The following is a 22,292-nucleotide window of genomic DNA, read 5'->3' as shown; positions in this document are numbered from 1 at the left end:
GAAAAGACTTAGGGTCTATGGGATCAGTTAAGTTACCCTTTGTGAGCTTGTAAAGTGGTTTGGTTAGGATAGCAAAGCCTGGTATCCAGAGTCAGAAGTATCCAACAACGCCTTAGAACGAAAGGAGTTGTTTTCTGGTGGTGGAGACTGGGGTCTGGGAGATTAACTGAACACAGTCTGCAAGAAGGGCGTGTGTGTGCTGATGGAGGATTATACCGAGATGGGTAACACTAGGGGAAGAAGTCTATGCCTTAGAGAGGGATACTCGGTACCCCTTTGAGTAGATAGAGATGTTGAAGAAGCGGGATAGTGTCCTGCTGGGAAGATTGATAAGAAGGGCTGCAAAGAGGAAGATCATCAAAATATTGAATAAAGTGGAAGGCAGACGGGCGAAAAGAAAGCAGATCATGAGAAAGGGCCTGGCCAAAGTAGTGTGGGCTGTCCCTGAAACGTTGGGGCAGAATAGTCCAGATGAGTTAGGATTGGTGAGTGCCTGAACTCCAATTTTTGCCTCCCCTTTCTCTCTCTCTCTCTCTCTCTCTCTCTCTCTCTCTCTCTCTCTCTCCTTTCTCTCTTTCTCCCCCCTCCCACCTCCTCCAGAATGTTGAGCTTATTTCTCTGCAGCTCCCTTCTCTTAGCCCTCAAGTCCCGTCTGCCTTGGTTGTCTTCCAATTCTTTCTAGCAGCTGCTTATAGCAGCTGAGTTTCTCTGTTTTTTAATCCGGCCTTTATAGATGTTCTTGACATCTATAAAGTTAACAGTTGCCTACTGGAGCACCTTGTGCCGTAGATGGTTGGACACACAGAGGAGTGGCTGAGACCGCTAGAGCTTCACACTAACAACAGAGGAAAAGTCTGCTGTTAGGGTCAACCAATTAGGGGAGGGTCTCTACCTCTGTTGCTTCCAACTGCAAGATCTTGAGTAAACCACAGGAATTGTCTGGGCCTTAGTTTCCTCATCTGCAAAATGGGTCTAATAATACAAAGGCCATGTATTTCATAGACTTTGTGTGAGGATGAACAATAGGGTATGCAACCAATGGTACTTTGGAAATAAAGAGGTGATTTTTTTGTTTGCTTTCTTTTTTTCTTTTTCTTTGTTTTTTGTTTGTTTGTTTGTTTTGTTTTGTTTTTTTGAGATGGGGTTTTACTCTTTTTCCCAGGCTGGAGTGCAATGGTGCAATCTTGGTTCATTGCAACCTCTGCCTCCCAGGTTCAAGCGATTCTCCTGCCTCAGCCTCCCAAGTAGCTGGAATTACAGATGCGTACCACCACACCTGGCTATCTTTGTATTTCTAGTAGAGATGGGGTTTCACCATGTTGGCCAGGCTGGTCTCGAACTCCTGACCTCAGGTGATCCACCTGCCTCGGCCTCCCACAGTGCTGGGATTACAGGCGTGAGCCACCGCGCCCGGCGGAGGTGATTTTTTTAAATGACAAACGTGCAATGGACTCCAAATATAGGGACACATTTAGGACAAGAACCATTTGCTGTGTGAGTCTCCTACACCCCTCCACAGGCACAGATGAAGGAGAACAACTGAGAACTCGTGTGCACGGAGGCTGCATGTTCTGAACAGACTATGCTGGGGTCAGAGTGTTCAGGAGCTGCTTTTCCTCTGGAGCCTTGCCCAGGGTCCCCTCACCTGGACTACCATGGGTGCCATGTCTGTCTCAGCAAGGCGGTTCTGGAATCACGGTCACCTGTGTGCATGTCTATCCTCCATGAGACTGGGCAGGTCTCATGGAGACCTGCCTGCCCTCTGGGCCCACTAGGGACTGTTGAAAATCCCTGAGTGGGAAGTCCTAGAATATGGATATTTGAAAGCTCTTTGGGTAAAGCAGGGATTATCTAGATGAGCACTCTGTAAATATTGGGCAAGACATTGGACTTCCCCAGGGCAGGAAACTGCCATAGATCAGAATGTGTCTGTTATGTTGTTTGTTGTTGTTGTTGTTGTTGTTGTTGTTACTTGAGACAGAGTCTCACTCTGTCACCCAGGCTGGAGTACAGTGGCACAATCTGGGCTTACTGCAGCCTCCGCCTCCCAGGTTCAAGTGATTCTCCTCCCTCATCCTCCTGAGTAGCTGGGACTACAGGCACATGCCACCACGCCCGGCTAATTTTTGTATTTTTTAGTAGAGATGGGGTTTCACCATATTGGCTAGGCTGGTCTCAAATTCCTGACCTCGTGATCCATCCACCTCGGCCTCCCAAAGGGCTGGGATTACAGGCGTGAGCCATGGCACCCGGCCAACAATGATTTTTTTTTTTTTTTTTTTTTTTTTTTTTTTTTTTTTTGAGACGGAGTCTCGCTGTGTCTCCCAGGCTGGAGTGCAGTGGCGTGATCTCGGCTCACTGCAAGCTCCGCCTCCCGGGTTCACGCCATTCTCCCGCCTCAGCCTCCCAAGTAGCTGAGACTACAGGCGCCCGCCACCACGCCCGGCTAGTTTTTTGTATTTTTAGTAGAGACGAGGTTTCACCATGTTAGCCAGGATAGTCTCGATCTCCTGACCTTGTGATCCACCCGCCTCGGCCTCCCAAAGTGCTGGGATTACAGGCTTGAGCCACCGCGCCCGGCCCCAACAATGATTTTTACTGCATCAATTGGTGTTTGTTGAATAAAGGCAGGGAGGGGAGGAAAGAATGGGATGGGGGTAGAGAAGAGCAAGATCAGGGAGAATTCCAGCTCCTCAGGCCTAGACCTGTCATCTTATCAGAACAATCCCAATCACCTGACAGTGGTCTGGAGACCAGTGGCCCTTCGACAAGAGCATTTGAGCTGAGCAATTTTTGCCTTTCTTAAAGATAAGATTAAATTAATATGAATCCAAGTCTTACCACGAGGACGTTGCCCTTTGCTGGGAAGCTGAGCAGTCCCCAAGTACCTCACCCATGATTTTCTTGGTGCCTCATTACACATTGTAGCAAAAATGGCAAGCCCCTAAGAGGACCACTGTGATCCTCTGAAGATGGGGGTTCCCGATCCCGCGAACCCAGTTCTTCAGAACGCTGTTTGTTCTGGAGAAATAAGAACTGGTCATATCTAGTCTTTGTTTCCCTCTCTTTTGATCATTTTTTGGATGAGTCAAAATCAGGTCACCACCAGCACCAGGATGTGACATGAAGGGACGCGCCTCAGCCCCACAGGGCACATTCCTGCCCTCTCCCCAGACTCAGGTCTTCCCTGCCTCTGAATCTTGCTCTCTCTTTCCCTTGTTCTCACTTTTCTTTCTTTTTTTTTCTGCCCTTCCCTTCTTTTCTTTAATTCCTCTTTCTTTTTTACCTGCGGAAAAAGTCTTCAGACTTCTGGAGTGGATTCATGAGTGTGAGCGGGGTGCAGGCTGCCAACATCATTTTTCCTCAAGGCACAGAGGCTGTTTCTGTGGCTGGGCACAGCTGAGAGGACCCTCTCGCGGCACTGGGGGATTGATGGCTGATGGAGGGAAGGAAGCTCATAGAACATCAGGCAGAGTTCGTCCTGCTCCCCTCAGACTCCCTATATCACACTGATGGGGATGCAGCCCTGGGCTGCAGGGGTAGGTCCGGCCTGACGGAGGCTGGGACATCTGGAAACCAGTGGCCTCTCAGCCAGCCCCTGGCTCCTGTGCACATTCTCCGGGAAGAGCCCCAGGTCTCTTCTTCACTCCCCCTCACCCTCCCAGTGGGGGTTCTCTGACCCCAGCAACACGGATGGGCAGGGAGGCGTCTCCAAAGGCCAGACGCTTAGCTAAGAAATAATTTCTCAGTCCCTGTGTGGCCCCTTGCTCTTAACCTTTTCCTCCTTTGTTCTTAGTCCTGTTTTTGCCCTGATTTTTCAGCTGGGTGCCCTGGACTGAGTCAAACTTTAAAATTGCCCCTGGGATTAGACACACGCTGGCCGCCTCTCTGGCTATGATGGCCTCCCTGTTTAGGGCAGCAGGTAGGGAACAGCTGGCTCAGTCCAGGCCAGATGAGCAGGAAATAAAGGTTTTCCTTGTCCCCCTTCCTCCAAGCCTCCTCCTTCTTCCCTTTCCCCTTGCCATGGGAAGTTCTTCTCTTCCTCCACTCCTTCCATCCCTCACCGTCTGTGGGCCTGATGCTGATTATCCTGTTCACTATCAAAATTATTTGGGAGAAGAAAGTCATTTATACTTTAGTATGAGTTTGATCGATAGTTTGTTTTTCCTTGGTCTATTTGCTCTCTGAGTCTCACTGGCAGATGAAAAGTTGAGGGCTGCATTACAGACATTTGGGGCCATTACAGGAGAATGGAGGTGAGGGATGCGTGGCGGGGGCGGGGCGCTGACCGTAGAAGGACCCCCCAGAGCCCAAGCAGTCACACACACAAGCTGCCACCCCCAGTCCTCGATCGGTTTCCACACCGTTCATAGTCTGAGACAAAGGAGTTTAAAAGTATGTGGTTGAGAGTGGCTTGGAGCCCAGCTAGGTACAGGGAGCAAGGGGAACTGAGGCTGCTTGACTGGGCAAGGCGAAAATGCAGGGAGTTTTTAAGACGGCTGACTGTAGCTCTGATTTTTTTTCTTGTGAAGGAGGAATCCTGTTTGGCTCCAAGCCTGGGGATGGGGCTGGCTCTGTGGAGCAGGTTGCATCTGAGCTGGGTGGGCCTGCCCCGAGAGTCGTCGGCTGCCTCCAGAGGGGGTGAGGTTTCCATCACAGGGGTTGAGGTCTCCTGGATTCAGCCATCATTAGAGGAGGCTTTGCATATTGCCGGGGTTGTGCCAGACCGGATACACGGGGGCCTTGACTAAAATGTGTTTCTTGGGCCCTGCCCCCAGCTCACTGAACCCAGGAGCAGCCCTGGGATCATTGTGATCTCACAGCTCAGACAGCATCAGTCCCCCGTGGGGGCCGCCTTTCCAGCCCCTCTTCCCAGCGGAGGATCCCAGTGCCTTCCTGGCCTGACGGCCCTGCAGGCCTGGCCCTCCCAACTTCCTCTCTGCCCTTGTCCCCCGTCATTCCCCCAGTTGGAGGGTGCCCCAGCCTGGCTGACGTCAGTTCTTGTCCCCAGCACACACAACTCTTCCCAGCCTCAAGGCCTTCACCTGGCTGTGCCGCTGCCTGCGATGTTCCTCCCAATCTTGTCAGGGCTGGCTCCTGGGGATAAGATATCTGCTCAGATGTCACCTCCCCAGAAGGGCCTTCCACAGCCAGCCACGTCGTGTCTCCCCACACCTGCCCCCACACTCGCTAGCCCACCATCCCCTCTTCCTTCTCCCATCCTCCACAGGGGTCATCACCATCTAATATTCCTGGGCATGCATCTGTTTGCCTTTCTGGCTTCTGGTTTTGGTTGCCTTCCCCCGGAAGGTAGCTCTGTGGGAGTAGAGCAGGGACTTGTTTGCACTGTTTATTCCGTGACCCAGCCCCGGCTCTGTGTCTGGCACATAGAATTGTCACTGAATGAATGAATGAATATCCACTGTGTGAATGAATGAGTGACAGGTTTGGAGGTCACTGGAGCAGATGGCCGAATCTGTGACAGCTGTGACAATAAACAGCAATTACAAGCAGAGGGCCAGATGCCGAGCTGCCCTCGTGGACATTAATGGTCCCAGGCCCTGAGCTTGCATTCCCAAGGGACCCCTTGCTTGGTGTTTTGGGCCCACTCTCGACATCCTGACAGCCTGTCTTCTAAATGGGACTGAGGTGGAAATGGGGGGCGGGGTCCCAGAGCCCACGTGACTTGTCCAAGGACACCTTGCAGGGTTGCAGGGACAGAGGGGGAAGAGGCCTATGCCTGGCACCCATCATCAGTCTCTAGAAAGTTCCATTCTGAAACATGAGTCAGCCATGCCCAACAGTCTCCTGGGATAATCCCCCACACAAACTTTTGCCGAGCGCCTGCTGTGTGTTGAGGGCACATGGAGTCCTCCTCTCCTTGGTGATTTGGTGGCGGGGGTAGGGAGGTGGCAGCCCTGACTTTGGCTTCCCTGAATGACGGCACAACAGAGAAACATCTGGTCTCCAGTGGAGATTAGATCTCCGTCAGCGGCAGGGATGCAGCCGGCCCCAACACTGGAACTCCACGGTGGAGTAAAGCACCCCGGAGGCTGTCCTGGCACAACCTCACCGCAGTCATAGACCAGTCAGCCCCGGGAGGGACACTCTGCCCCGGCCCGGATGCTGCCAGCCGGCCCCATGGATGCCACAAGTCCAGCCAAGGAAGTGCCTGTCCCCACTCCCAGGGCCATGCAAAGGGGTCCAAAATAAACTTGAAAAAGCAACCCCCCAACGGGGAGGCCAGTTTGTCCGGGGTGTCCGGGGGCCATGATGGGCACTGCTGTTTTCCTAACTCACGTGACCAAAAGTCCTTTCATTTGCATAAAAATGGAACCTGGTTGTCTAAGTCTTCCCAAAGTTTCCTTATACCAAGCAGCCGTGAAGGGCCCCCCACAGAGCAAGGTCTCGACTGGCCACCATGAGAAGCCGCCGTCCCCACCCTCCAGTCACCTCCAAACCCCTCTACGCCGTGGGGCTTAACCACCTCTGAGCATCCCACGTGCGTGTCACTCACTTCTGTCTTGTCGATGGTCTGCCTGCTCCTCCCTCGCTGGACAGCAGCTCCAAGGGGACAAGGAATCGTGCATGGTTTTATTTATTTATTTTTTTATTTTATTTTGTTTTATTTTTGAGAAGGAGTCTCCCTCTGTTGCCCAGGCTGGAGTGCAGTGGCGCAATCTCGGCTCACTGCAACTTCTGCACCCTGGGTTTAAGCAATTCTCCTGCCTCAGTCTCCCGAATAGCTTGGATTACAGGTGCCTGCCACCATGCCTGGCTAATTTTTGTATTTTTAGTAGAGAGAGGATTTCACTGTGTTGGCCAGGCTGGTCTTGAACTCCTGACCTCAAGTGATCCATCCGCCTTGGCCTCCCAAAGTGTTGGGATTACAGGCATGAACCACAGAACCCGGCCTGTGCGTGTTTTGCTGGCTGCTTCTTCCCCAGTGCCTCGGAACCTTGAGAAGATGCTCTTAGGCACCCGGTGGATGCACAGGCAGCCCCAAGGCCCTTCCCAGCCTTCCTATCCCTCCAAGCCTCCCGACCCCTGACTCTGGCTTGGGGCAGTTGACCGCTCCTCTTCATCTTCCTAGTTCCCAGTGACCCTTTAGGATTGAGCTGAGAAGCCACTCCCTGTGCAAAGCCTTCCGGAATCAACCGTGACCTTTCCTCCCCCCGGTCCTTCGGCATTTTTCTGTGGCTGTCAGATTTCTGACTTCTTGGCCGACTATCAGCCCCACACCTGTGGGTCTGTGCCCAGGGCTCACAGCTTAACACATAGGGGGACCTTAATAAATACACTGATTTCCCCTGTGGAGGGGTCACACTCCTGCCAGGAAAACCCAGCCCACCTCCTCCCCGGACAGGAGTCCTCACGTTGGAGAAGGCCTGGCTCTCAATGGGGCTTTTGTGGCGGGTGGCAGTGGCCTCAGCAGCTTTCCCCGGCAGCTCCACCAGCCGGAAAATGTTAAGACAACACCTCCATCCTTGCCCCTAGGGAGAACCTGTTTGTGAAGATTCCACAGCCTCTCTTTAAGAAGCAAGTGTCCGTGCTGGGGTTGGTTGAGTCGGGTAAAAATCGCCATGTGGGTAAACTCTTCATTGTCCTCCACTAGGCGGATGCTAGAATCTGTGGACACTGACGAAGGACATTCTCTCATTTGCTCATCCTTTCAAAGGATACTTTGCATACCTACTGTGTGCCGGGCTCTGCTAGGTCCTGATAATATAGAGAGAAAAAAACAACGGTCCCTGCTTTCCTGGTGCAGGGAGAATAATAAGCTGTCAGATAACAGATGCGGGGAAGCAGAGGAAGGAGCTGGGAGCAGGGCCAGGGCAGACCCTGGAAAGGTGGTTTCTTAGCAGAAATCTCGGAAATATGAGCGAGCCAGGAGGGAGGGAGGGTCACAGCTCCCAGAAAACTTGAAGTCCAGTCCCAGAGAATACAGTTAACTCCTGGGAGGAGGATGCAGTTAGCCTATGTCTGCTCCACGGTAAGGGGCTCTATCCCTGGCACACCCCCCACTCTTTCCCCAGCCTGCTCCTCCAACTGTTCTGAAGTGGTGGGAAGGCAGGTAGGGGCTGTCCCAGTGGTTATCTAAGGGAAAACTGCCCCCCTCTGTTTAGTCCCCAAGCTGAACAGATTTGAGATCTGTTTAACATGGAAGATCTGGGCTGTGATGAGCTTAAAGTGGGAGGGGGACGCTTGATTTTTCAGAAAGCCTGATTTCAGACGTAATCATTCATGCTTAAGAAGCAGGGATGCTGAGTCTTGGGAATAGCTTTTGGAAAATGGTAATCTACGTTAGAGGGCAGGGCAGGCAGCCCTGTGGCCCCTGGGCTCTGTATGACTATGTGTCTTGGAGGATCCGGGCTGTGATGAGCTTAAACATCTTAAATATCTGCATTCAGGAAGAGCTTCTGGATGGACACTGGAACCACTAATTATGCATGCCATTGGGAAGGAGGTCCCATGTTGGGTCATTTTTAACGCTTCATGGATGAGTTGTCGTATGTGTATGTGTGCAAGTGTGTGCATGCATGTACTTACCAACTCTATAGGACACAGATCTTTGGATTTTGTCTACATAAGCAAAGGGATTGAAACGACTTGATTAATTTGCTGTTGGCCACTAATGCATTTTGCAAAGACAGGCAGCCACTGTCTGTCACAAAGGCTACTCTGTCTCACGCCCTCCCCTCCTTACGTTTTAAGAGTCAATGCCTTGGGGCCCAACTTTGTTGGACAGCTGGCTCGATTCTGTGCATTTTTCTAGGTCTCCATGGCTCATGTCATTTTCAGGCATGAATATGAGCCATCAAATTATGACTAAATCGCCTGGAGCCGCCATTCTAGCCAAGGAGGGTGAGGGGAGGTGGAAGGAAAGCAAGATGATGAAGCGAATTCCTCTGCAGATAAAGGGTGGCAGATTCTATGGAGAAGTACAAAGTCGGGAAGGGGTTTGAGGAGGTAGAGGTATAAAAGAATGCGTGAACGAGGCAGGGCACCATGGCTCACGCCAGTGATCCCAGCACTGTGGGAGACCGAGGTGGGCGGATCACCTGAGGTCAGGAGTTCAAGACCAGCCTGACCAACATGGTAAATCTCCGTCTCTACTAATAATACAAAAGTTAGCCGTGACGGGTGCCTGTAATCCCAGCTACTTGGAAGGCTGAGACGGGAGAACGGCTTGAACCCAGGAGGCAGAGGTTGCAGTGAGCCAAGATCATGCCAATGCACTCCAGCCTGGGCAACCGAGTGAAACTCCAAGTGAATAAATGAATCGTGAGTGCATGGTGAGTGGGTAAGTAAGTGGGGAACGGGGTGAGCCAATGAGCGAGTGAGCAGGTGGATGAGTGGACAAACAGTTGAGCGAATGAATGAGTATGTGGCTGAATGAACCCCTCGCTCTAGCGGAAAAGCCAGAGGAAGGGGCCCGAGCATCTCCTTCAGGGGTACCTGCCAAGGCGGAGTCCTGGAACCCCTGCCCAGGACCTCTCCTGGAGGGCATCTTGGTCAGTCCCTTGCTCCCTAGCGCTGTCAGCCCCTGCCTCAGATCTCTTACCCAACCTCATCGCTTCCACCTGGCAAGGTAGATGGCCCATGTACTGGGAGTACTACATGGTAGGATCCCTGGGAGGGTGCCCCTGGGTGTCCTCCTGGGTCTTTCTGGTGTGAAATAGGGAGCTCTCTCGGCTTCTTCAATTGAACACCTGTGTGACCAGCTCTGTCATCAGATACGTTTTGTAATTAAAGGCTACTCTGTCATAATATTTCAGGAATGTGCTGTGATTGGCCTTGGGGCAAAGGTCGGTTTCTCTGCATGTGTGCTGTACAGAGAAAAAGCTGTTCAACTATTTTTCCCTGAATAGTAAAAGGGTCCAATATGAGTCCACAGGTTACAAAGTGTATCAGTCCCTTAAATGATTGTCACCCTTTTCCTACCTATCAACCTATTCCATGTCACTGCAGAAATCTTAAAAAACAGGAAATGACAAGGCGGAAAATAAAAGCCATCCAATATAGTGTTCCTTAAACAATAAGAAAAGGTTCTGTAGCTAAGCAGTCCAGGCTCATTGTTCCTTTCCACATGTGGCTTTCAGCCCTGGAACGGTGGCTTTTCTGAACTGAGATGTGCCGTAAAGTAACAGTCACATACCAGATTTCAAATATGTAGTTGGAAAAGAGAGAATGTCCAAGGTCTGATTAATAACTTTTTTTTTGTTTTTGAGACAGGGTCTCACTCTGTCACCCAGGCTGGAGTGCATTGGTGCAATCATAGCTCGCTGCAGCCTCAAACTTCTGGGCTTAGGCAATCTTCCCACCTCAATTTCCCAAGTAGCTGGGATTACAGGCAGGCACCGCCATGCCTGGCTCATTTTTGTTTTTTCTTTTTTAGAAATGGTATCTGACTGTGTTGCCTAGGCTGGTCTCTGACTCCTGGCCTCAAGTGATCCTCCACTTTAGCCTCTCAAAGTGCTGGGATTACGAGTGTGAGCCACCATGCCTGGCCAGGAACTTTTATATTGAGGACATGTTGAAATGATATTCTATGTATAATAGGTTACATACCATAGATTATTGATTTCCCCTGATTATTTTTACTCTTGTTAGCGTGGGTAGTAGAATATCTCAATGACACACGCTCCACAGGGCCCAGTAATGCACTCCTTTATTGTACAGAAACATTGCATCAGGAGGACGAGGTCTCCCGCGCCAAACCCAGAGGGCCTTCAAGGTTCTGATTCCCCAGTGCAGGGTTGGGAAGATTCCTCCACTAACTGGTGATGCTCCTGGCTCATTTTCCCATTCATTTCTCCCACAAACCTGGGGCCCAGGGTGTACAGCCAGCGGTTGTCACACACAGTTTCCCCCCAAGAGAAACCTGCAGCCCAGAAGTTCAGTTGCAGGACAGAGACCCCCAGCCTGGCAGAGGCCTTGACACAAAACAGAAGTTTGGCACCAAATGATATATACGTGAAGGCACAATGAAATGAACAGCAAGGGTTCAAACAAAAGGCCATGCATGGCATAACAAAATTCTGGAACATCTTTTGTTCCAACCATAGGGTTTCCCAGGAAGGCGTCAGGATCTCCTATAAAGATAACTGAGGCTCACAGTCGGCCCTGGAGCTGTGGCTTCCTTGACTTTGGGGAGGGGAGGGTGTGATGAGACCCCAGAGGATTCGCTCCAGAGTGAGACGCTTGCTGCAGCCAGTGCCTGCAACATTAGGGAAATCAGGGCCTTGGGCGGGTCACTGACACCAGGGGAGTGATGCAGGTTTGGTGCGCTCACGCCCGGCACACAGCCCATGGAAGGTGCAGGGATAAGTCTGTGGCTGAGAGCAGCTCTCATGGGGTTCGTGTACTCTCAACAGTGCAGGGGTGCCAATCCATGTCCCAACTCACGGCCTTGGAACCTCAAGTCACCTTCAGCCCCTCAGGCCAGAGGACAGGAGAACCAGGACTTGTCCTTCTCTATCAGAAGCTGCATCGTATCTAGGGAGAAAATACACAATCGGGGCAGGGGCTCAGAGGAAGCCATAAGGGTCAGCCTCGTCTCTCTGGAGTGGCACGAGCTCAGACAGAGGCCACCCACCTCTGTGAGGGGGAGGTTCCTTACTCTCGGAAAGTATGCTGGTGAAAGGAAATTGCCAGGCAATCTGGAACTTTTCTTCTTTCAAGCCCTGGGAAGAAGAATTGAACCAGTGGCGGGCAGCTAGGTGCTCTGTTTGGCAGGGTGGGCAGGTGCTGTCCTGCTGCAGGGAGTCCCACCCTGTCCCCCACGGCAGGGTTTCTGATGGCAATGCACCCATCATCTTGGGGAGGAAGGCTGTGCCTCCTGCAGAGTCCCTGGGGAGGAAGCAGCTGTTTAAGATTTCGTCTACACTTCTTCCCACACCTCCTGAGAAAGGACACAGGAGGAGGTTGTCTGTGTGAATGCACTTGCAGATGACTGTAATCACCCTAACAGGGCGACTTAACATTTGTAAAGAGCTTAGCACAGGGCTGGCTGTAGTAAGCACTGAGCAGCTGCTTGTTAAATAAATAAACATAAATGGGGAAAATCCATAGTGTGCCAAGGATGGGAAGGAGAGTAAAAAGCGCAGAAATGAAGCCCGAAAAACTGAGGATGGTGGGCAGAAGGGAACATGAGTGGCTGAAGCCAAGGATGGAAGGAGCAGAGGTGAGGGATGCCATCTGAGCTGGACCAGAAAGGCTTCCAGGAGAAGGTGGCCTGGCCAGGCTCTCAGCTACCCCTGGTGAGTTTTAAAGCTCTTGGGATTCTCAGAAGGCAGGCCTTGGGTTCACAAAACACATTATGAATCTGAAAACCCTCCTATGGAAACTGGATGTCCATGAATTCTGTTGGAGAAAAAAAAAAAAAATCCGCACCCTCCCCTCCGCCCCAGGCAGAACTTCATGCTTTGGCTGCGTTTCCGAGCTTCGGCTGGCAGTTTCCGAGCCCGTGGAGTCCCGCCGTCATGCTGCGGTTGGCCGGCCTCTGCTTGGGCACTGACATCATGCAAGGGAAGGAAATGACAGTGACCCGTCTCCCGCCCACCGTATCTCAGTTGTAAATTCCCCAGGCACGTCTTCCCCGGGGTAATTACAGCCCAAGTTGCTTTTAGGAGGTGATATCATTTACCTGTTTGGCCTCTGTTTCTGTCCTACGCGGGTTGTCCAGCAGCATGGGGCTGGTGGGGAGTGGGACGGGTGGCCGTTGGCGCTCACAATGGCCCTGAGTCATGACTGCTCACTCCTTCCATGCTCCTTTTCCTCCCCTGGGCTGCTCGTGAGTCAACAGCACTTATTAAACCCCTCTGAATGCAGAGATTTGTACTGGGCCAATCGAGGGCCAGGGCAGGCTCAGTGCACCCGGGCTGTGCGGGTGCCACCACCACTACCAACGGAGAGCAACCCTGGGCACCTGCGTATTTCTGTTTTGTAAAAAGAAACCCAATCTCCTTTCTGCCACCTCTCTAATTCTAGGTGTGCGTTGAATTCATGGAGTGAGCTCCGGTTTGAGGGGTGGGGATCAGAAGAGCTAGATTGAAAGCCAAGTTTGCTCTCTTGCCTGACCTTAAGCCAAGTACATCACCTCTCCAGGTGTGCGCACCTGTGAAATGGGGACTGATAACGCTGTCCTCCCAGGTCCAGGTGACAGTGCAGGTGAGGGCTGCTGAGAAACCTGACAGCAGTGGTGCTCAACTGGGGCTGATTTTGTCCCCTGGAGGATATTTGACAACACCAAGAAACATTTTTAGTTGTCACACTGGGGCTGGAGGCAGAGGGTGCTGCTGGCATCTTGTGGGTGGGTAGAGGCCACCAGGGAGCCTGCAAAATGTCCCACACTGCACAAAACAGCTCCCACCGCAGAGGATGATCTGGCCCCACACATCCACGTGCTCAGACACCTACTGTGTCACACCCTAGAGCTCGTTTATTAGAAGAGGCGTTTGCATCCCTGGCTTGGACTCACCATGGCCAGGCGCTGGGCCTCTTGGTCCTCGCCCACCATCCAGAGGGAGACACTTCATGCCTCACTTTACAAAAGAGGAAATCGAGGCAAACCAAGGCCGTGAGGTTGGTTAATGGGGAGTGAGGTTCGTGTTCCGGCCTGTGGTCTCAGTAACCAGTCCCTGCATCTCCATCATTTGGGGCACCTCGCTCTGCCTCCCTTTGTAAAGTGTGGTATGTTGGACTTCCCACTGAGTTGCAGACAGCTTGGCCAGTGCTCTGAGGTATTCTTCCCTGTGGGCAATGCCAACGGGATGGAAATAAAATACCATTGAAAAGGGCTTCCCTGTGCTGCCTCCTACCAGGAAGCCACCCTCCTAACAGCTTTGTCGGTCTGCGCTCCTCGTCACCTGATGCTTGTATCCTCGGTGACTATTAAAACGTCAGCAACGTGCTCGCTTTGGCGGCACATACACTAAAATTGGAACGATACACAGAAGATTAGCATGGCCCCCACGCAAGGATGACCTGCAAATTCGTGAAGCGTTCCATATTTAAAAAAAAAAAATGGTCAGCAAAGACACCTGTATCAGTTGGTGCATGCCATCAAATGACACTGAAGGGCAACACTGTGGCCAAACAGGCCAACTGGGAAGCCTGGAGCTTCCCATAACGAAATGCACCATCTAGACAAATTACAGCGGTGTTTTACTAATTCATGAGCAGGGAATTAATCCTCTGCCCGCGAAATCTGTACCTGTAGGGTTTCAGTGATGAAAATCACTGAGACAAAAAGAAAACTGAGTGCAGCAGTTTATGGAGAGGCCCCACGTATAAGCAGCTAGTGACTGGAGTGGAGAGAGAATCCCAACAAAATGACCCATGGGACACAGGCGGGGACAGGGAACTAGACAAGGGAACCATCTGTGGAACAAAAAGGACCCTGTAAACTTGTCCTGGCTTGGGAGATATCTCCACTTACAGGAATTATTTTCCCACTCCTATTTTTGGGGACTATTGTTTTTACTTTGTGTCGGTCTCTGAAGTCCCTAGACCCACGAACCCCCGGCAAAGGCCACGAGAGGCCTGGAGGCAGAACTGGTCCTCTCTGGCCCTTGCTGCTCAGAGGCCACACTGCATTTTCTCTGCCCTTGTCTGTGGCGTGTCCACACTGTCCACCTCGGAAGACTTGGGGGAGGGGCGAGAGGAAACAGAATGCGGGGATACTGGAGAGAAAAAAAGAAACACACTGGCAATAGCAAAGAAAGTGGAGTCTTACAGGCAAGACGATGCCTTGAGCCTGGCTACAGTCTAAATCACAGAAACCAGAGAGGTTAAGCACTGTTTCTTGAGTAAAGCCACAAGTGGTGCTGTGGAGGAGAGGGTGGGGCCACCCTGCCTAGGAGATGGCCCCTCAGCAGGCAGCCCCTGAGCCCCAGAGCCCTCTGGGGCCAGAAGTGTCACTTCCCAAACCTTTGGGAACACCAGTGTGTCCAGATTTGGCCAAGCATATTTTAACTTTTTTTTTTTGCGGCAAACTGTGCCTCGTAGAGCTCTGGAAGGTCCTTTGCCACTCGAACATAAATGTGAAAAGACAGTACATTAGTATTACACAATGTTGGTTGTTTACCAACAAGGATAAGCAGATGGAATTACATAATCCTCTGTATGTGCGTGTGGGATTCTCCCAGCCCTGGACACTTGAACTTTTAGGGGCAGAGGCTGTGGAGCACTGTTCCTGGTATGGATTTGGCCAGCCTGGGGCACTTCTCCAAACCCTCTCTCACTGTCCAAGGTGCAGACAAAGGGTCCTTTAGGGCCACTCAGCTCCCGTTGGCACCACCAGCCTGAGAACCGAATAGCCTTCCTGCACTGCCCCAAGTTCAAGGAAGTCACGGACTTGTACCTAAAGCGGGAAGTCCCACTGAGGCACCAGGAAAGGGGAGGTCATGACAAGATGATAGTAATGGTGACAGCAGTCACCGCTGCCGAGCCTGGCAGCATCAGGCACGCTGAAGACTCCCATGAGAAGGCGGAAGCTCTGAGGCCCAGGAGGTTCTGAGGCCAAAGAGGCTGGCACAAGGTCACAAGGTCACAAGGCTGGAAGGTGCCAGAGCTGGAGCTAGACCCCAACCCCATCCTAGCTGACTCCAGATTCCATGCTTGGAACCATGGCATGCTGACGACATTGTGGCCTTGAAAGACAATTTTCTAATCACTTCTGTAGGCCTTGAATGTTCCCAAGTGACCATTTAACAAGCAATTATTGAGCACTGGCTGTGTGAACCTGGTAGACAACCCACTGTAAAATGAGACAGAATAAATGAAGTGTTCGTTGAGGTTCAGGCAGGTTCTTTGGGTAGAGAGGAAGGCCTGCATATTTGGGTGGGAAGGGGACAGTGGGGGAGAATCCAGCAGGACTTCCTGCAGGAGGTGCTTTCTGATGCACACCATGAAGAACTCATAGGATGTCAGAGGCAGAGGGACACTTTATTTCCACTGGATGTGGTTGCCAGCATGGCCCCTGGGGCTTCACCTGAGTGTGGCTGTCCCCTGGGGACCTGCCTTATTCTCCTTAGGGGAAGAAGACTTGAAGATCTGCAGTGTGCCAGACCCCTGCTAGGTCCGGGGGTGAGAGAGATCAAAGCCACCATCCCACCCCACTCCCCTGCCCCTCCAGAAAGCAGGACAGCCTCGCCCAGCAGTGGGGAAAGCTCTGCAGGAGCCCCGCCCCACCTCAGAGGATGGGGACTGGTCCTTGGCCTTCCTGAGCCTGGGTGTCCTCTGCAAAATGAGGACCCGCATTCCAACCCTGCAGGTGCAGGGTTAAGTGAGATGATACACACTCACGCCCTGCATCGGGGACGCTGCACGCGCCTGGGCACAGAACAGTAAGCGCTCCGTAAACTGGGGGGACACCGGAACATCAGTGGGCTCCAGAGAGATGACTGCCCCGGGAGAGACTCCCCCAGGAGCGCGGGCAGCTGGAGGGGGCGGGTCGGCAGGAATCAGGCAAGCTCCCCGGAGGAGGTGAGCGCTGACTGACAGCAGGAGTTTGCCAGGGTGGAGGGAAAGGGGCAGAGATCCAGACTCCAGTCTCAGAAGCTTCGCTCCCCCGGAGGCGGAGGTGACCCGCCACAGAAGCGCCTGCCACGCAGGGACTTTATTTCAGGTGGGGCCATACTGAACGTTCCCCCCTTTCATACCCGGTATGAAAACCCTCAAAACATCCAAAGGGGCACTTTCCCCGGATAAAAATAAAACTTGGAGGGGCCCGCAGGAATGGAATACTTTTTCTTCCTGTGTTTAAATTTCTACGGAAAATCTGACCCGCGCGGCCACCGCCCCTGCCATAGGCGGGCGGAGAGCGCTTATATCTTTAAGGCAAAGGCGGGCCGGCTGGCGTCCAAGTTCCTGACCAGGCGCGGGCCGGCCCGCGGGACCAGCAGCCGGGTGGCGGCGCGATCGGCCCCGAGAGGCTCAGGCGCACCCCGCACCGAGCGCGCGGGCCAGGCGGGCCAGGGCGGCGGGCGGAGCGGGAGGCGGCCACGTCCCCGGCGGGCCTGGGCGCGGGGAGGTCCGGCCCCCTGAGAGCGCGCCGCGAACGCTGCGGTCTCCGCCCGCAGAGGCCGCCAGGGCCGTGGATGGGGAGGGCGCGCCGCCCGGCGGTCCCAGCGCACAGGCGGCCACGATGAGGGTCAACGAGAAGTACTCGACGCTCCCGGCCGAGGACCGCAGCGTCCACATCATCAACATCTGCGCCATCGAGGACATCGGTTACCTGCCGTCCGAGGGCACGGTGAGTGCGGGCGGCCGCGACCCGGGCGGGAGGGCCGCGCACCTGCACCGCGGCGGGGGCGGGAACCGGACGGCGGCGGGGCCTCCCGGGACCCCGGGGGGGTGCCGCACCCTCTGCGCAGGGTTTGCGGCGCCCACCCGCGCACGTGCGTGCCGGGAAGGGCGCGCCGGCCCCGGCCAAGTGCGTGAGCCCAGCCTGCGCTCTGAGTGTTCGGAGCGCAGCGCCCACTCAGCCCAGCGCAGCACCAGGCCCCCAGGCATGGCCTGGCCCGGGAGCTCTGCGGCTCCGAAGCTGCCTGGCCCGGGGCTGGAGCTCAGAGCCCAACCAAGAGCTCACAGCTGGCGCCCTGGATGGGACCTTCCCTTCCTGGCTCGCGGCCAGGGGTGCCCGTTGGGGCAGCCAGAGGGAGGGTGATGGTGGGGGTCTTGGGCGAAGGCCAAGTTGGTCGCCACTCCACGACGATGGTAGCTACCAGGCCCCACTGCTTCACTACCCTCTGGAGTCAGAGCCCGGGGTCCTCACTTGCCAGAAACGCACATTGCGCCCAGGGCACTGGGCGTGGTACCCTGGCATTGGCAGCGAAAATCTCAAAGCCCAGGGTGTCAATCATTGGAGATTGCTTTCTACCCTCGCCCCTGTCTCCCCTGGGCGCCCAGGCCTGGTTCAGGTGGGGGCACTGGTAGGAAGCCAGTCATGTAAGTTGGGGACCCCATCCTGAGGTCCCCAGTATCCCCACCGCCCTCCCCAGGGTCAGACCCAGAGGTCTAGGGAACCCTATGTTTTAGGGAGGGGGGCGGAATTCTCCCAGGAAGGGTTTGGCTTGAAGGATAAAGTTCGCTGGAAGAGGATAGGACAGGGCTGGGACTGGCTATCTCCTCTCGGGGTGAGGGAAGCTCTCAGCAGCACTTTCCGGGAACTAAGGACAGAACCTCCTTTCTCCCTCCTTCCCCTGCAGACCCCATCAAGGCCCCTCTCCGGGTGTCAGGCCCAGCAGGGCTGCTTCAAGCAGGATGGAGACGGCCCTGGCTTATCCCTCTAGTCTCTGGGGCACACAGAGAGGCAGGGAATGAAGCAGGGGCAAAGCTCCTGCTTTGGGTCTCTGTTCCAGCAACAGCAGGGACTCTGGCCTTGGTCAGGCCTTGCACCCTTTGGGTCACAGTGAAGGGGGTTGGCCTGGGGGCATCTCTTCGGGAACTGAGATTGCACAGAGCTGCCAAGAGCACTGGGAACAGGTATAGATGGAGAGGGAGCCTACCTGTGAGTCACAGGACTGGCCGGAGGAGCTCAGGGATTGCCATTTGATCAAAGCCATGTGCCAGGCCATGCTGGCCCCTGGGCACCCTTAAAGAATGAGACAGAGAAGGCTCCACCCATCTGGAGCTTACTTAAATGGTGATGGAACGTTACCCGTTATCCACGGCAGTGACAGGGACAATTCCATAGTGCTAGGCCAGTGCTGTGCCTCAGCTCATGGAACTCTCACAACGTGTGAGGTAGGTGCTATTACTACAGGCAAGGAAACTGAGGCCCAGAAGGCAGGTGACCAGCTCCAAGTCACCCACCAGCTGGGAGGACAGTTAGGAAGGGCCCAGGACACAGACCAGGTAGCTGCAGAAAGTCTACCTGAAGAACAAACCTTCTGGAGAAGAAGCTAATTCTACCCAATAACAGGTGGGGACTGCATCCTTCAAAAACATTGCGTATTCAATGTCCCAAGGTGGGGCCATGGGGATACCAGCCAGGAGCCAGGGGATGGTAGTGCTGGCCAAGGTAATGGAGAAATGGATGTTCTGGGGGTAGATTGGACAAGACCTGATGGTGAATTGAATGTTCAATAAGAAATGGAGCCTTCCATGAATAGCCCCCGGTCTCCACAGTTTTTGTTCTAGGACCCGTTGCTTATCCAGACTCAGAAACTATCAGCCTCCTGTAACCCCAGGTGAAGGCCACAAAGTCTGCAAACAGGCAGCTGGGCCCAGATGAGACCATCAGCTCTTAGATTCCACACAATACTTCCATTGCACATACTTTGTTTTGTGAGCTTGGAAGGCTGAATCAGAGGCGCTCGCTGCGGGGGGCAGAGCCTGGGAGCAGCATCTGCCAGTAGATGGCCAGACAGGCTGGAGGCTGCAGCCGTGGAGCAGGGGCCTGTTGGTGCGGGGCAGGCCGCATGGCAGGGAGAGCCTCCCAGGGCATCCCTGGCACTCCTCAAGCCAACAGTGGTTGCTCAGTCATTACCCTGAGTCACCCAGCGAAGGCGGCTCTGTACACACCAGGGCCAGAGGGCGTGGGCTGTATTTCAAAAGTCCCTATCCCGTTCTCAGGCGTGCAACTCATACATGCACAAGTCAACCACAAGATAAGTTCATCTGATTCAGGCTGCGGTTCCCAGCCTATGGCTTTTGCCTCGCCTCATTCCCAAGTTCAAGGGTGGAAATCGCTGCATTGTTTCTGTGCATTGAGATATAAGAAGAAATGACTTGAAAGCCAGAGGCCAGGTTGGACGCAATTTGTTTCCATTTCCTTCTGTTAATCTTTGAGTGTTTCTACTTTCTTCCTTGAAACTGGTGGCTGTCTGTGGCCTGGGATCTGAGTGCCCCTAACAAGCCCAGACACTCCAGAGATACCTGATTTGCTGGTATCTGCCCAGTATTTCCTGATTTATCTGCTGTGGGAGATGATCTGCTCATAAATTATGCATCATGTCCCATAATCATACATTGATATGTAGTGATCTGATTTTTAAAAAATTTTTTAGAAGACAAGGGAAGCTTAAAACTGATGTTCCCTTCTTAACTATAATTTGAAAAGTCTCAAAACCAAAAGAAATTTTACAGGTCACTGATTTCATTTAGCCCATTTTCAGAGAAAGTGAACATTGTAGATTCCCTTGAGTGATCAAGATATTTCATATGGATATGAATTCAGTTCCTGGAGCACCAACTCCAGAGACAAGCGGAAGAAGCCAATGCCCAGAGTCCCAGGACAGTGTTAAAGGTTAAAGGACATAGGATTCCTTCCCCGTTTCTGCCGTTTTCTTGGAGTTTGAGGAAGGGGTTCATAGAGGCAGGTGTGGACCAGGTATAGGCTGTCATTCATGGTGCCTGGGACAGGGCTTCCAGGACACTCCTGCCACGAAAGGAACCTTCGTCCTTCACATTTTCCCATGTGGCCTCAGGGAAGTATTTCTCTTCTACCATTTTCCTATCTTCCTTAGGGAGGCACCTTCCGGGAGTACCTCCCTCAGTTATGCAGAAGGAAGTCTTCAAAATACCTTCAGATCATCCAGCACATTTTATCCCCACAAGAATCCTGTGACCTAAGTCCGGATGTCTTTGTCGGCATCTCACAGATGAGAGAAAATGGAGGCTCCCAGTTGGGGGTTGTGGTGTTGAAGTTGCTGGCCTGCCTGGGTCTCAGCTTCTGTATCCTTGGATCTGATGGCCACAGCCAGCCACAGTATACGAGACCCAGCCTCTGTTATTCGTTCACACATGCCCGCATTCATTCATTCAGCAACCGCATATTCAGTGCCGACCATCGAAAAGACGAATAAGAGGGCTGGGTGCCATGGCTCCCACCTCTAATCCCAGCACCTTGGGAGGCCAAGGCAGGCGGATCACCTGAGGTCTAGAGTTCAAGACCAGCCTGGCCAACATGGTGAAACCCCCGTCTCTATTGAAATTATGAAATTAACCAGGCATGGTGGTACGCACGTGTAATCCCAGCTACTTGGGAGGCTAAGGCACAAGAATCGCTTGAACCCAGAAGGTGGAGGTTGTAGTGAGCCGAGATCACACCACTGCGCTCCAGCTTGGGCGACAGAGCAAGAATTCGTCTCAAAAGAAAAGATGAATGAGAAACCCCTTGCCCTCAGCAAAAGTGCACGGAGGGGTTGCTAGCCCCCTTCTTAAGAATACAGAAACAGAAATGTTCTGACGCTTCCCAGGCCTTCGAATTTGGAAGTTATGCACAAAGTCTCACCCACATCCCTCCCACTGCAATTACATCTTTGCCTTTTTTCTCCCGTCCTACACAAGAAAGGCACCCCCTCCACTGCTCCGTGGAAGGACACCATAGAGTCACACGCCACCATGGCGACCGCACTGGTCCTTGTTGTACATTCACCTCCTGACTCTCTCCAAGCCCAGCTCAGGATTGCTCTCCAGACCCTGGGAGCCTCCCAGCCCTTTAGAGTATAGACGGGAGATAGCCCACACCTTACAAACTAATACCTAAACAGACAAAGCAGCTTATCCAGGGCCACACAGCAAATCAGTGACAGAGTCAGGCCCTGGGACTCCCACACCTGTGTTTGGTGCTGCCTCCTGCTGGTCCCAGCATCGCATCCGGCTCCTTTTGTAACTTTTTAAAGTCTGGATTTGGCACTGCTACCATCTTTCACTTGTGGTCCACTCCGGCCACAAGATTTTTTCCCCCTGTCCTCCCCTAGTTCTTTATTTGTGCGTGTGTCTCAGTTCCCAATTAGAGCAAACTTCTGTTGAAGGTTCACTCTATGCTAGGCCCTGCTGTAGACTCTTTATAAGATATAAAGGATTCATCCTTCCAGCAACCCCATGAGGGAGATCATATAACATGAGGGAGGTCTTAGGGATATGGAGAGACAAAAACACGAAACTGTGTGCCTAGGGTCACACAGGTGGTTAGTGGCAGAGCTGGTGTTTGAACACAGGTAGGAGGATGCCCACTCTTGATCAGGCCCTGGTGCTGTCTCTCCCTCCACCATGCATGGGAAGTTAGATGATGTTTCTGCTCCCCAAAGACTGTCAGGCCCCTGAGGGTAGGCGTGCGCCTTGATAGGGCCCCAGTGGACAGATGATGGGGGTTCGTATTGAACCTGGTAACCTTCCCTGTTTCACCCTGATAAAGGATTTTTGGCCACTCCTTAGCATAAATCCATGCTTTCTGGCTTGAAGGGATCCCTGCGAATTTCCTCCCTTTCTCTAAGGATTTGTTTGCTATTACCATTATCCCTGCCAACCAGGGGGGTTTATGGGGCCCCAACTAGGTT

At 53.0% G+C, this 22,292-nt stretch overlaps 1 protein-coding gene and 1 non-coding gene across 12 annotated transcripts in view; both read left to right on the top strand.

Moving 5' to 3' along the window:
- ANO1 (anoctamin 1) overlaps positions 1–22,292 on the top strand; it is a 198,184-nt gene that overhangs the window by 71,408 nt on the left and 104,484 nt on the right. For 8 of the 11 annotated variants that reach the window (XM_005576975.5, XM_045372306.3, XM_015434332.4 and 5 more), the window contains exon 2: positions 17,088–17,260. In XM_005576975.5, the coding sequence (XP_005577032.3) occupies positions 17,088–17,260 (173 nt within the window). Of the gene's footprint in view, positions 1–16,561; positions 16,634–17,087; positions 17,261–22,292 lie in introns of those variants that run through there. The other 3 variants (XM_065527824.2, XM_074012956.1, XM_065527822.2) reach the window with 1 other exon arrangement.
- On the top strand, positions 13,913–14,019 carry LOC123568873 (U6 spliceosomal RNA). Its single transcript, XR_006692433.1, has one exon. It is a non-coding gene; the product is annotated as a U6 spliceosomal RNA (small nuclear RNA).

The sequence above is a fragment of the Macaca fascicularis genome, chromosome 14, assembly GCF_037993035.2.
Source record: "Macaca fascicularis isolate 582-1 chromosome 14, T2T-MFA8v1.1".
In the NCBI taxonomy this organism is placed as follows: Eukaryota; Metazoa; Chordata; class Mammalia; order Primates; family Cercopithecidae; genus Macaca; species Macaca fascicularis.
This window is presented reverse-complemented; position numbering and strand designations above follow the sequence as displayed.